General features: G+C 40.8%; 1 protein-coding gene across 4 annotated transcripts in view; it reads right to left on the reverse strand.

Moving 5' to 3' along the window:
* ccny (cyclin Y) overlaps positions 1-9,948 on the reverse strand; it is a 28,333-nt gene extending 18,385 nt beyond the window's left edge. For all 4 annotated transcript variants that reach the window (XM_083683313.1, XM_083683311.1, XM_083683312.1 and 1 more), the window contains exon 1: positions 9,370-9,948. In XM_083683313.1, the coding sequence (XP_083539439.1) occupies positions 9,370-9,523 (154 nt within the window). In that variant the 5' untranslated portion in view covers positions 9,524-9,948. The remainder of the gene's footprint in view (positions 1-9,369) is intronic.
* Positions 9,949-15,096: the final 5,148 nt, after the last annotated feature.

Below are 15,096 nucleotides of genomic sequence, written 5' to 3' on the forward strand. Positions count from 1 at the left end.
GGCACCTGCTGAGGATATGCTGGGGGAAGCCGAGCGGACACTGAGCCAGAGCAGTGTTGAGACGAGCGCTGAAAGATCATTACAGGCTGGAGCTCAGTCAAAATACACAGAGAAATGGACACTGTACTTACTCGTAGAATGTTGAGCAACTTGCTTCTGACAATCAGGGGATTTTTTTAAAATCTTCATTACGTTGACAGTTCAGTTTGTCCTCTTTTCATATGTGCTAACAGGACCAAGTGACGTGTTTGACATACAACTGGTCCAAGGCTAACGTACAGGCAACAGGAGAGACAGATGTGCTATTAAGTAGACCTTGGCTAATTGATGGATACAGGTCAAAGTGGTCAAAGATGGTTTGCAATATAAATGTTTTCTCCTCCTAGAAAAGTGTCTACAAAAATCTCTGGCTGAGTCTCCAGGCCCGGAGAGCTCTATGAGGTCTGTCCTGTGTCAAGCTGTAGAAAGAGACAAGGGATGCTGGAAGGCCATGTGCGCCAAGCAGTGTGCTCTGCTTGTGTGACATTTACACAACACACGGATGCACACACACACACACACACACACACACACACACACACACACACACACACACACACACACACCTCATTACTTTTTACTGAGCAGTTTGGACTGCACTGACTGTCAGGATTAGTTGCACTGGGCTGTCCAATGCAGCCCTGTGCTCCCGAGGCTATGGCAATCACCTCTGCAGGTAATTACATCCACACCTGCTAGCTCTAGCACTCCACTCTGAAGACTGCATGGTCAATTAGCTCACTAGACTGGCCCTGGTCCAACTCATCACAAGAACCAGTGCCTGAGAGATTAATTCCCTTCTCTGGCTTCACCTCACGATCAAAAAACAGAAAAATATAACATTTGCTCTTTCCCTTTTCTCTATATCAGTGAAAGACTGAATTCAATAAACCAAGTTATGAAAAAAATATATGCCCTTGCTAGACTTGCCTCACCAATACGTTTCTTAGAGGTCCACTAGTCTAGTCCCACATAATACAGTAATATTAAAGGCCATCACATCAGAGAGTGATAACTGCCACAGACTAAAAACCTTGTATGTTAGCTAGCATGGTCTCTATTACCACACAAATGCAGTATTGTTCTCGTATTGTCCCATCTTCAGCGAAAGCTACCGTGAAGTTCCCCTCAGACCCAGCCATGCTAGCCTAGCCTCCATGTGGACATGTGACACGATGCCGCTTCACTTGAATGTACAGATCATTCCTGAGGGGATCTTTTTTCCCTCTTCCTCTGTAAGGAATGAATCAATGACTAATGTCATTTCCTTCAAATTACCAGTCTAGGACTAGTCAGGGCAATCCCTTATCATAGTCAGTGGTTGTTCTATTTCCCTCTTCATTTAGGTGATTTAATGGTCCCATTCTACATATACTTCAGCAAGAATGGGTACTATTCACAGACACATTTCCAACCAGAGAATGAGCCCCACTGTCGAACATAAGATAGTTTGAAGTTTCTCTCAATAAGGATGATTTGGATTGTTGCCATGGTTGTATATTGGGCATCGTTATTGACCAAAAACAATGTAGGGAGGGGGAGATAGATGGATACTGTAGAAATAGAAAAGAGAGAGCAGAGAGAGAGAGAGAGAGAGCGAGAGAGCGAGAGAGAGAGAGAACTGGGCCAGATGGCTTTTGTCTGAAGTCTTTCATACACCCTTCTATTGGCCGTCACATGAAAAGGGTTGGGATATTTATGCGCGCCCAAAACGCTGCCACAGCTACAACTCCTACACAAACAATGGCTGCTGAGATGCTCTGACAAAGCGTTTGATGCAGCCGACTGCTAATGCTGGCTTTTCATCCCTCCAATGCAGCAATAGGGCAGCTCACTGGAGTAAACAATTCACCAATACATGTCCTTACAGATGACCTCATTGAAAACCTTACAGGTGCAACCAGAGACGGGGCAGGAACACAGACATGAGTGACTGCGTAAAACAAATTACCAGGACTCCATCCCTCCCTCTAGCTCACTCACTGCCTCTGCTTCAAAGAGAGTGGAAATATTATCCACCCATTTCACACTGGAGAATGGAAACACACTAATCTGAGTGGACAGCAGAGCCATCTGAGTGGACAGCACAGATCTGTTGAGCTTTACCAAATCTAATTGCCATTGAGCCAAACATCCAATCACACTCACAAATGGATGCCTATGCATTACAGTGCCAGACCCATACAACACTGCAAAAACGCCTCTGATAAGAGAGTTAGAAATGGGCATACCTAACATAACCTTGTCCACCTCAATGAGACCAGCTTGAACTACAGTATCTCAAGCAGAAAACATGAATAGGCTTCTTCCAGGTACAGAAGCCATACATTTTCTCTACCAAGTCAGTGGTAGTTATAACAATATATTCATAATTGATAAGCATTATGCAGAAAGGTTACAGTAACATGTTCAAAGTGTTGAAGGTGACTATAAATTAACACAGATTTGAGGCCTACAACTGGTGGATGAGGAGGAGGGCCTTGTCTCTCATAGTAGTCAGATTTAAGTGTATGTAATGGACACACTCACACTCGCACGCGCACGCACACACACACAAACATAATCCAGTTGGCTGTGTGTTCCCTAACTCACTCACTCTCCCTCCCCTCTCCTCCTCTCCTCTCCTCTCCTCTCCTCTCCTCTCCTCTCTCCCCCAGTGACAGCATCATAGACCAGGTTATGGGCCTGTTCCTGCCTCCACAGAGGAGCTACATTAAACCCTCTCATTCCCTCAGGGAGGGACCAAAATATTTACGGGGAGGACCAGGAGGGACTTTTCAAGTGGGGCAAAGTGAGGGCAGACTTCAAACAGGCCCGTAAATGCCTTGTAGTGGCCGGGGTCGGACTCCTGCTGTTTAACGGGCCCATGCATTTCCCAGAATCCTCTTTGAAGGCTTGGTTTTATTTAAACACATCCTGTGTGAAGCTTTCTGACATTGCACCTTCATATTTCCATCTGTTTACTACAGGAATGGACATTTTCAGATGATTCACATTTTGAATTGGTCAATACAGTGCGGCATGTTTTTTGAGAGATATCTATACCTTAGGAGTCAGCAGCCATCATGAAAGAGGTAGAAGTGGGGTGTCAGGCTGAATTTATAACATCAATATAGCGGCCAAGCAAAACATAATATTCTAGGGACTCATAATCTTCCATGTAATATCATGCAGTAGGAGTCAGAGATTGAGGCCCCAAAGTGCACCCGGGGACATTCCAAGTCATGGTGCACTGCAAGGCGTAGAGGGCTATAAAATTGAAAGATTTAATACTGGTGGAAGAATTGTATGACCGAATCTGATCGTGGAGAAGCAAGATAGCATGTTTGTGAGTGAGTTTGTATTTTGCAACACATGAACTTTTGAACCCCACTCAGAAGTCAACTGATATGTTCACTTGCACATCCTTAATCCTTGACGAATCACTTCTCTACACTGCTGAGAAAATCACAGGCTGAGGGCTATTTTGTAGGCACACATGCTTTAAAAGACTATTTCACTATCATCACTCACCAGCACCAATGGATTAATGTCTCAGTGGTCCTTGATTTTCTCCAGAAGAACTTCTCTTATAGAACATGTGATGTGCCACGGTCAATGAGCCTCCACTTCATATCTCTTCACAGTGCTACTGGAACATGATTGCAATATGCATTTCTCCTGAGAGGAAGTGGGGAAATTACTGAACAGCTGAGAGAAGGCTGATCATCCCACATGATCAGCCTTCTCTCAACTGAATGATGTGCTAGGTGAGGTTGTACAGGCAATTGCATTCTCATTACTGATTAATGAATCAGTCAATTTGTTTTTAATGAACCCTCTCACTGAAGTGATTTGTTATTTGTTTGTGAGATAGCTGGCAGTACAGTATGAGACAAAAGCATTGAGAGAATTGCTTACATACATTATTCTAAACACCTTTACCCATCAAACCCTTTTCTCCTATTGGCTGTCTCCCTTGAGCTACCTCTCAAATGCCTGATATATTCTTGCAGTAGCTGTCATTGTCAGGCAGTGCCTTAGCCTATACTCTAGAGACCTGATATTTCCTCTCAGTACATACCATATAAAGAGTTGCCTATCTGTGCATCGCTACAATATCGATATTGATCATATCCTCACCCAGTATATTGCACAAATATTACATTTTTAGAGTCTCACCCTGAAATTGCATTGCTGGATGTAACCAACACATTTCAGCCTCTAGTCAAAATAATGTATTTCTTACTCCATCCATCAATTTCTCCCTCTCACTCCCCCATTTACCCTAAACAGGACTCAAACCAGAGCTTGCTCTCATTAACATTCACCCGTCACCCTCCTCGTAGCCACACACACACACACACACACACACACACACAAAATAGGAGATAGCCCTTTTTAAGGGATAATTGAGTCGGCTGCTTAGTATGCTGGGCTCACTGTGGTGGGCAGGGTGCCAGAGGAGGAGGAGGAGCCCCAAGTCAAGCTAAGCTGAGTAGGGCTGGGCTGGACCAGGCTAATGAATGACAGGAGCAGACTGAAACCTGAGACAGACACTCATGTTGCGGTGAGGGAGCAGAAGGAAGGGAGGTCCACTCACAGCCTAAGTCCTCCCAGGAGAGAGAGAGAGAGAGAGAGACGGACAGAGTACACTCCAACCTAGGGAGAGCCAGGCTCATCTCACATTAAGTAACAGAATGATCAGCTGACGTAGTTTGTCTGTCGACCTGGTTAGGACGCATGGCAAACAAGGCAAGATTCAATGAAATGCAACAGGGAATACAAGCATATTGTCTGGGATTAACAAAGTTCCAACATTAGCCTAAATACTGAGGCTGCCTAACTTAATCAACTAAGCATGATTCATTTTATTTTAATTAGCCCACTAGAAACCCAGTGTGCCCCTTTTAGCAGTTCAACTTTAGTGACACTAATTATAGGAACCGCCTGTGGACGATACTTAATTACTGATGTCATTGTTAAACAAAATCCTCTTTATCTTAAACATTGCTACACAGTCCTACAGATATTCTTTGCATACAGGCTTATGGCTACAGTTCCAATACAGCAATACAATACAAATCAGGTCGTTTAAAAATAGCAAATAATTGGCTTCCTCAGTTTGAAGTGAGAAATCCCCCTTCAAGATGAGATGGGTTTAACTTTTGCGAAAGTGGCAGCTCTTCCTCACTCTAACTCCTTGAGCGAAATGCTCAGCAGTGGAGGCATTCTGTTCTGCTCTTCTCTGTCACGTCCGAGTCTGGAGATTAAATGTATAATGTTCACACACAGGCCAGTGAGGCCACAACCTTTTATTTGACAGGTCACTGGTGAGTCTCTTTCTATCACTGTTCCTAGACTGCAGGATTTGTGTCTGTAACTGATGGAGAAATAATAGGTCTAGTTGTCTCAATATAAATGAGGATTTATTTACCAATGCATAATCCATAGCCTCCTCACCTGTGCCTAGTATATAGGCCTACATAATACTGCATATAATATAAGAAGGGGAAGCACGTGTTTATAGTAAAAAGAAGAGAGGGGATATATGGTGTAGGCATTAATCAAATCCCTCGTCAGTGTACGATGATGGAGCTAGGGGCCTCTTGAAGCACCCACTCATACAAAGTTAAAGGGGAGCTCTGTGTGTGTGTGTGTGTGTGTGTGTGTGTGTGTGTGTGTGTGTGTGTGTGTGTGTCCAAACTGTCGTCATTGCAGTCAGCAGTTCTCATGGCTGACTTCCTCCCAGTCACATGCTCAGTGCTAGGGTCACACACAGGTCTAAACCTAGCCCCATGGAACATCCCTCACACACTCTCACAATGCATCTACAGTTACCTCTGACAGGAGAGGCTGGGGGGCAGATTTTCTTGGTCAGCAAGACACTTTGTTAGTGGTCATTTCTTTAGTTTGCTTTGAATACTATTTTCTGATCTGGTCTCAGAGCTGATTGTTCGGTTCTCACCCTTGCCGAAGTATCATACTAAACAAATATGACAATTTTACATTTGTGTTCCTACAGATGGAAAATGGCCTCCAGCACAAGGCCACAAAAGGAGAGAAACATTGGGTACTTGAGAGTTCTGTAGAATACAGCCTACTGTGTAGGCTAACCTATATCCTTGAGTCACAAGTGCAACACGAGTGCTACATTATCAACACTGTATCTCATATCAAATGACCAACTTAAGCTAATTCAACACTTGAAAGCCCGTTAAACGTTCAGCAACATAAAAGCTCTGTCAATGAACTTATCAACTCTCACACAGTGATGTGAGATATCTTTATCGATACATAATATCAGATATATCCTCATGCCAAATGGATCCTGAGGACATTGCACGGAGCAAACTGACTAACAAAGACATTCATGTCTTCATTGCAAGCATCCCATGCTCTCTTAGAGAGACTTCACATCTGAATGTCATTCAAACACAAATGAGAGGGTCAAAAGATCACATCCAGTGAGTTCAGTAAACACTCCAAAACAAACGCCACACTTAAAACAAGGACCTACAACTTACTACAACTACACTTATCAGGTCTTTGAGGAAGTCATGATATCTTGCCAGATGGACACTGCGATTTTCACAAACGCAGACAATTCCATCCGATGAGATTGAGTGATACTACAAATTCTCCACGTCACGCTGTCTTGATGCAATGTACACTGCAGAAACAGACCCGATTGTAGCTCTCACACTGGGCCTGCAACCCTTCAATGTTTGTTCATTGCCAGAACAACGGCAGAAATTGCCCTGGACACGTAATAGTAAGATATTTAAGATTAGCAAAGGACCCTATTCGGCTGTGGCCATAGTCAACGTACAGATCAATTCTTTACAAATAATTAGATTTTTTAATAAATCATGATGATTTTCGCTAGATCTATCAAAAAGGCAGCTGTGGTCCTGCTAGAGCACCACACATTATTCTTTAATTTCATGGTTTTAAACAGATATGTTTTACAGATTATTTTTTGTGATATATTTTAAGTATTCTCTAAGTATGAATTCAAATTCAAATCGGATGTAATTGTCTTCTCTTCATGTCCTTAACCAACTCACACTGTGCGAGTAGAGGCGCAGTTCAACCTGTGTTTACAGCCGATTAGGATATTTACATTTTGATGTGAGAACGTGGCAAATTCGTGGCTGGAATCGCACAGTGTCTGCCATGCTTTTCAACGATCTTATCCCAGCTGCTAAGTTTCTGCAATGTGCTGGAGCCCAATAGGAGTCCGTGTGAGGACATCCCTAAAGCCTGGGACTTTCCTGACCACTCATTGATCAGGGAACCCCACCCACACTGGGGCAGGGGACCCAGCCAGACCCATAACACCCTGCAGTTACATAGTAGCCTACTAAGTGATCTGGTATGCCCATTAGAGAAGATACTGCAGTAATATTTTGTTACATAGCATTTTGGAAATCCATGGTATATGGAGTTGAGTTATTTGTGTTATTACACAGGTGGAATGGACGGTCCTTATTCCACTTTTGTAATAACACAAATCTCTCAAACTAAAACCAAATAGGGATCTGGACCTTGTGGTAAAAACATTGCCAGCAGAGTTATAGGTTTAGGGTGGAGTGTTTTCTTAACAACCACTGTGTTATGTGAATAACGGTTCATCTGATTACGACTCAGAGCGGTCTCGCTAACAATGCTGGTGTTAATGAGTGGTGACTCATTTCATTGGTCACTTCCTATGCAGCTCTGCAGCTCTCGGGGCTTCCAGAATGAATACTTTGCCAAAGACACCACCCATCAAATTACACTCTCACATCACTGGCCCGTTCACCATTACTTGTACATCTTCAAACGGAGATACAGTGCCCGCCATAAGCATTGGAAAGAGGAAGCACTGTGTGGATTTGAAATCAAACAATTACTATGGGGTCAAAGTAAAGATTCCCAGCTTTCATTCAATATTATTTTCTTTCAGATTGGTTTCACCATTTAGAAAGTACTTTTTTAAATTTATTTTTTTAAACAGACTCCCCCTATTTCAAGGCTCCAAAAGTATTTGAAAAAATCATATAATGTCCAAATAAAGCACACGTTTAGTATTTGGTCAACAATCCTTTGCATGCAATAACTGAAGTCTGCGACCCATTGACCCCACCATACACTGGGCATATTCTCTAGTGATACTCTGCCAGGCCTGTACTGCAGCCATCTTCAGTTGTTGTTTGTTTTGAAGTCTTTTTACCTAAAATCTGGGGGGAAGATGACATACTAGGGTGCGTCGCTCATTTTGGGGCTGCGTTACTCACCGGCCCCGCAGATCACGAATGCTATTACTGAATAACTAATGAACACATCCAACATTTTTAAGAAGATCTATTCATTGATTCAACAGAAAGCAAGAACATCAGGCAGAAAATAAAGTGCAGACATATTTATTTTCAAATCCAAACTGTTGGTCCGGAGTCGACAGCTGATCACCATGGGCTTACAAGCTTCCTTACTTCTAATAGTCCTCATGATCCATGTGTAAAGGCCAAGCCAACTTCTCCATCACTCAGCTCACAGTGTCCCGAAACAGCTGCCAAATTCCAGCTCAACCTCTATCCCATAACCCCTAGCCACCCCTGTCCTCTAGAACATTGAAAGGGCTAATGAAATGGGCTGGGCAAAAACTCCACCCAGTCTATCAGATGGTAAAGTGAACTAAATACCATATTGCTTTAACTTATCCTATCTTTTAAGATCAGCAGGGCAAATGGGTCAGATGAACTTTGTACTCCATCCTTCTAGTTTAAGAGCTAAATTGCATTAGTGATGGAGAGAGGCTGTGTGGAGGATCTGTTAAAAAACTGTTAACAGCTGTGGGGCAGGCTCATCGCATTAAACTCACACCAGATTAACCAAACACACACACACAAACACACACACAAACACACACAAACACAAACACACAAGATGATGACGGAGACCCTTTGGCCTGCATCACGTCATGCCTTCCACAGCACACCCATTGAACAGTCCTGGGGAGGGGCCTGGCAGGATGGGTGGACCCCCCCCCTTCCCTGGGCAGCAGTCCCACGAGTGCAGAGAGGGACATCACAGACTGCCCCCCTTGCAATGACTTAAAGTCCAAAATCAATAACTTATCTGAAAGGGGAACTGAATAAGCAAGTTTAATGGATTTTGTTCCCTAATGGTGATGGGGCATTTTTTTCCCAAGAAGGAACAGCACATCAACACTGAGTACACCGGCTATGGTTTTATACATTTTACATTTGCAATAACAAATAGAACTATACATAAATCGTGTTTATTCCATTCTGTGATGATCTCAGCATCTTTATGAGTGAAGAGAAGGCATGAATGTACTCCTACCATCCATATTTTCCCTGTCGCTGATGTGTTGAAGGTTGCAGCCAGTATCCTCCCTACTCAGCTCCGGTTCGGGGCGATAGGGTTCTAGCCTCGAATGGTTGTTTCTCCGGTGCTTGGGGCTCGACGATACGCAGCAGGAGGTAGTATTCCCCATCCTTACGTTTCTGTGGTAGGAGCCCACTGATCGCTACAATATATATTCCGTCTTCCTCTAGTGTACCACTATACGCACCGATGAAAAACGGGGCGGTAACGCGGATACTTGGGTAGCGAGGATAGAACTGCAAATAATATCCGACAGGTTACACACCCTTGTCCTGTCCTGATTTGCAGCAGCTGTAATGCAAAGCCATTTAAAAAAAAATAGACAAATAAATCAGTATGGTACTCCCCCTCTGCCAAATCTCTCGGAGTACGCATAAATCTGCTCTGCCCACGCACGCACAAGTGTCACTGTCGTCGTTGGCCTTACAATTCAACTCAAATTTGCAATTATGTTACTATTTAATCACTAATAGAGTAAGCCTCCGATAAACCGAAATACTGGTACTACATTGTGGACGACGCAGCCAAAAGCGCAACACTGTAGCCTTTTCATTGAAAAGGTTCCGGTTCAAGTGGGTGGATACAAACTAGCTCGCACCCAAATGGTGATATGTGACTATTGCAATACAGTAGCTGAAGTAGCAGGCCTGTTTACTCTGTCCCCTCAAGCAGTGCAGTGTTGTTATATAAAAAAAATAAAAAATAAAAAAATAAAATAATAATAATAATAATAATAATCATGCAGGCTATGTTGTCTCTTTACTTAACGACAAAGCACATCAAAAGTGATATAACTACTTAAATGTTAACCTTGTAAACAGTGAAGCTGTTGGTTTTATGATTCTGAAACACTGTACAAGGCTGGGCTTACATATTATTAACCCCATATACCTTTTTTGTTTGTTTAATAGGCTATAGGGATATTGATTGAACTGCATGGAGGGCACTGCATTCAATCGCTGATCTTTTTCCTGACCCTTTTCCCAATAGTCATAATCAGACAACAAACAACACACTTTTGTTTTATAAAAGCTGGACAACATTGATAGTTCTAAAGATTTGGTGTAATTCAAAATGTTTCACATTATTCCAACCAGTGATATTTGGTTTGAAGACTGACCAGACAGAATACACGCTCTCCTTGACTGTGATATTGAATCGGCTGTCCTCTAAAATCATCATCAGCAAATCATCTGGATTAGTGACAGTTAATGTAAACAATGGAGAATCCTGATTTTATAATCCAAGGAAAGTCCATTCTTTTTTAGCCAATGATAGATCTTCAATGCTCAGACTGCTTTTATAGACTGTGTTCATGAAAATAGAAAATAATGGGGTTATTTGCTACAACATTTTACTGTTATGTCTGTATTGTAGGCATATCCATGCTATTAGTGGTGCTTTACTGCATCCTACTGGTCTAGAAAAGCCATTACATTTAGTCAGAAACAGGTATTTTTTAGAAAGAGAACAGAAAGAGAACAGAAAGAGAACTGGTAACTTATTAGCAGGAGCAGTACATTGTTGATCCACCTGTAATAAACAAGGCGAAAGAGAAGGTTTGAAGCCTACAGGAGCTGAAGAGTTAGGCCTTCCTTTAATACTTCAACATGAGGGTGAGAATGATAAGGATAATTTCATGACCATAGATGCAGTGTAGTTTATAGTTGGGTGATTCTGCAACAACGGGCACTTTTGGCTGTTAACTTTTCTAGAAACTGTAACCTCATGAAACAGCTTTTTATCTATCTGAATTTTTTCTTCACTCAGTCTAGAAACATGATCTGATAGTAACAGAGACCTACTATTTAAGAATTAGAGATTTGTATCACTTCAATGTGTATATAGATAGCCAAGGGCAAATGTCATTACCATCACATCATTTGGTAATTTTAGTTGAAAATGTAATTGTGTTTTAAGATATTAAATATCAATCATATGTATGTCAATTTGTATGAAATCATATTGTTAACCATTTTTTAATCATATGTATTGAGCATTTTCATGCCTAAATGTGATGGTAATTACATTTTTTTCGTCACAAATGGCAGGCCTTCCAGCATGCTATGTCCAGTTGAACAGCTAGCATAGAATGTATCCTAAATACACACAATGAAAGCTTAATTGTCACCCACAATGAAATCGCTTACTGTCCGTTCGTATGTCACACGCTTTATCTCCGACACCACTGGGACAATTTTGAGGAAACTTGGGTGAATGATAGGTCTCGTCATTATATGGTGCAAAGAGGAGAGCGCACCTCAGACCATACCTTTTGGCTAATTGACAGTTTTCAAATAATACTATAAAATCCTTGAAAATGTATCAAATAAGCACTACAAGCTCCGGTTACTTTTTAACCTACCTCAGACTGCCTTCAAATAAACGCAAAGCTGTAAGAAGCAAGACTAATAATTAATCAAAGCACTGCATGTTCCGGTAACATTTAATCAGTTTGAATAATTGTCACCAATTTCAAATTTGTAACATAATTTGATTAAATTATAGCCTATTTGCTAATGACATAAAATAAAAATATTTACCTAGATTTTTCTTACATTTATGGGCATCAACATTGAAATCTCCCTTTATGAAATCCATGTGTCCACTGTCACATTTCATGTACAAGGACACAAACTTTAGAAAAAACTCTATTATTATAAACTGTTATCTTACTCGAGTAGCTATGACCTTTGATTTTGATACCTATTCAACTTTTTATGTTATTAAGTTTTTTGCAACTCAAAAATCTATCTATCTATCTATCTATCTATCTATCTATCTATCTATCTATCTATCTATTTATCTATCTTTCTCACCTTCTCTCATCTATCTGGCTATCCTATCCGCTGACCATCTTTTATCCATTGGTCCAGCCTGCTAAAGTATGTCACTTTATTTCAGCTACCCAGCAAATCTCTATCGTCCAAACCATCTTTAAAATGTTTCCACTGCCAAAATAAGACTTTGCAAGCCCACAAAGTTGATTGTGGAACTTCCCTTTGTATATCGTGATGGTAATTAAGCAATACTGGGTGACATGTGTGTTTCGTATTTAAAAACCCCCAACACTAAATGGCTTTTATATATACATTTTCTATTTATTTGGTTTTTCTTAAAAGGTGCATTCAATATGTTCATATCAACACTTTTTTTTATTGAGAACCAGAATATCAAAAGTCTGGGTGACAATGAAAAAACAGTGCACATCAGTGGAATCCATACATAAAATGCTTTTGAAAATTAACAAAAAAACATCATTGACATATGAGAAAAAAAGTTTAAGGTTATTTTTGTGTCAACTTAATATATGTATATAATATATGTTTCTTTAAAATATGACACAAAAAAGCCAGTAGATGCAAAATCACCTACTTATTATGTGTAACCACATGGTGGAGACATTGGCTCTGTTCCAAAATGCGTTCTTGTACCGTACTTGGTATATGCTCTACATAGAATGCAAGGCGGCAGTTTGAACGCAGCCGTTATCTCCAATCAAAACATTCAATCTCACGTGCTGGAGTGAGTGCACTGATTGACCGCTAGGGAGAGCAACAACCTTATACAGTATGGACAATTCCATTTAAAACGGGCTCTATAGTCCGGGCTCTATAGGCTCTTTATATACGTAGCAATATGGCTTCCAGTGAATCGAATCTTTGCACCATTATTTGAATAAGAAATTATGAGAAGGCATATCATACACAAAATGTATGAATAAATGCACATGAAGGCTTCTCAGAGTAAGGTTAACTTCCTTATCATTAGAATTGTGACAGACTAGTAGGCCTACACTCTCTCTTTTTATCTGCTCAGGGTGTGGCGAACTTGCTCTTGTAATTCCTCTCCTCCTCAGTCTTTTGTCTGTAACAGGGTGCAAGTTCAGTGTGTTTCGTAATAGACAGGACAGGAAGACTGTTTCACAACAGTCCTGCATTACCAGAGGTTTACTTGCTCAGGACTGGACTGCATCTGGTGCAACAGAGAGCTGGCACAGCAACACTACTTCTATTACCATCAGTTCTGGTTAAAAGACAATGGAGAAATACTGGATACAGTCTAACATATCCACCAATATAATGAAGCTCAGTTTGTGTTATGACTTTATCTTTCAATAACTTACTGTATACTTTCCTCATTATAATTGCAATGAACTGTGGCAAAAAAGGGAAGAAAAGGGAGAAAAAGACATTGCTGCCTCAAAGACAGAAACAGCAGCCTTGAGAACTGTGGAATTGAGTCAGTCCATTCAAAGTACAGCACAGCATGTTCTGTAATGAAAACCCCAAGGTTGAGAATCAACAAGTGATAAAACATTGTGTTGGGCCTACATACCATGGCCTTTGCATAAGAGTTTATATAAATGACATAAGGAACTTCACAGTTATTTGAAATACTAATGCTATATGTCTTGTCAGCTCCAGCATGCGTAGTATAGCCACTTACTACAGTATACTAGTAACTGTGCAATAAGAAAGTTATTTCAATGATATCTTTCATTTACCAAACAGACATTCTACACAAAAAATGTTCAATCCTGGGTAAAACGTTTTATTTGACAATCCAATTTATATCAAAGCATTACGAGAAGCATATCATTAATGAAATGTACCGTACTGAAACTAATACAGAATAGAGAATTGCAATGAGTGTTATTTCAGCTGGATCCAATTCAACATACATTTAAACACAAAACAAAGAAAAGCCCATGTGGTCCCTCCATTTTGAATTTGTGAAATGTCATAAATACATTTATTCACATTCAGCCCATACTCAGTCTCATGTTTGTAGAGACAGAAAATACAAACAACACAAAAATTAGATACAAGTACAGTGTATCTAAAAGCTCTCTTACGATGAAAAATAACAAGTAAATAAATATTAATTAAATAGTACAATAACGTCTAAAAAATATATATCCCTATTAGACATACACATTGCTCGTTGTGCGCTGGTAGGTTTCCAAGCTAACAACAACTTGGTAAAATTATCCTGGGGTAAAGCCTTCAGTATTCAACAGCTGAAGGAAAGACTGCGTGCAAAAGCTATGTGAAGGCCTGGCTCTCCGAATCTCATTCAAGAAAAATTACTAAAACCATTTTTCCTAGTAAATAATAAAATAAATAAGATCTTCAATACACATTTAGCATTTATGAATAAAATAAATGTGAAAAGCATCATTTGACAACCATGGGCATTGTCTTATTGAAAAAGAAAATGGAATGTTGTATACAGTAGCTGGGTATCAAAGGCATTGATATCTGTATTATGTCTTGGCAGAGTGTACTGGATGCTTTGTCTACTCTTAACTTGACTCAGCACCACACATTTCCTTGAAATATTGAATCTCATCCATTAGCTTTTTATTCTGGGCCTCAAGCATGGTGAGGCGAGTCTCCAGGCAGCGCACATACTCCCTCTTCCTTCGCCGGCACTCTTTGGCAGCATCCCTGCAAAAAGTAACAGGAGCATCCCATAATATTTACTTGCTCCAGACCGGACCAGAGAACTGTCCGGCCACAGAATGACCATAGAAACATCGACATTTATTGTCTTGTAAACACATGGAGCAGAATGGACAATGTGTGTGTGAGAGTGGATTCTCCCTGAGACCCTTACGGCGATCTGTAAACTGCACACTCTCAAGCATTTAGCAGTCCCACTGGACTGAATCAACGG

Source organism: Argentina silus (assembly GCF_951799395.1).
Source record: "Argentina silus genome assembly, chromosome: 1".
Classification (NCBI taxonomy): Eukaryota; Metazoa; Chordata; class Actinopteri; order Argentiniformes; family Argentinidae; genus Argentina; species Argentina silus.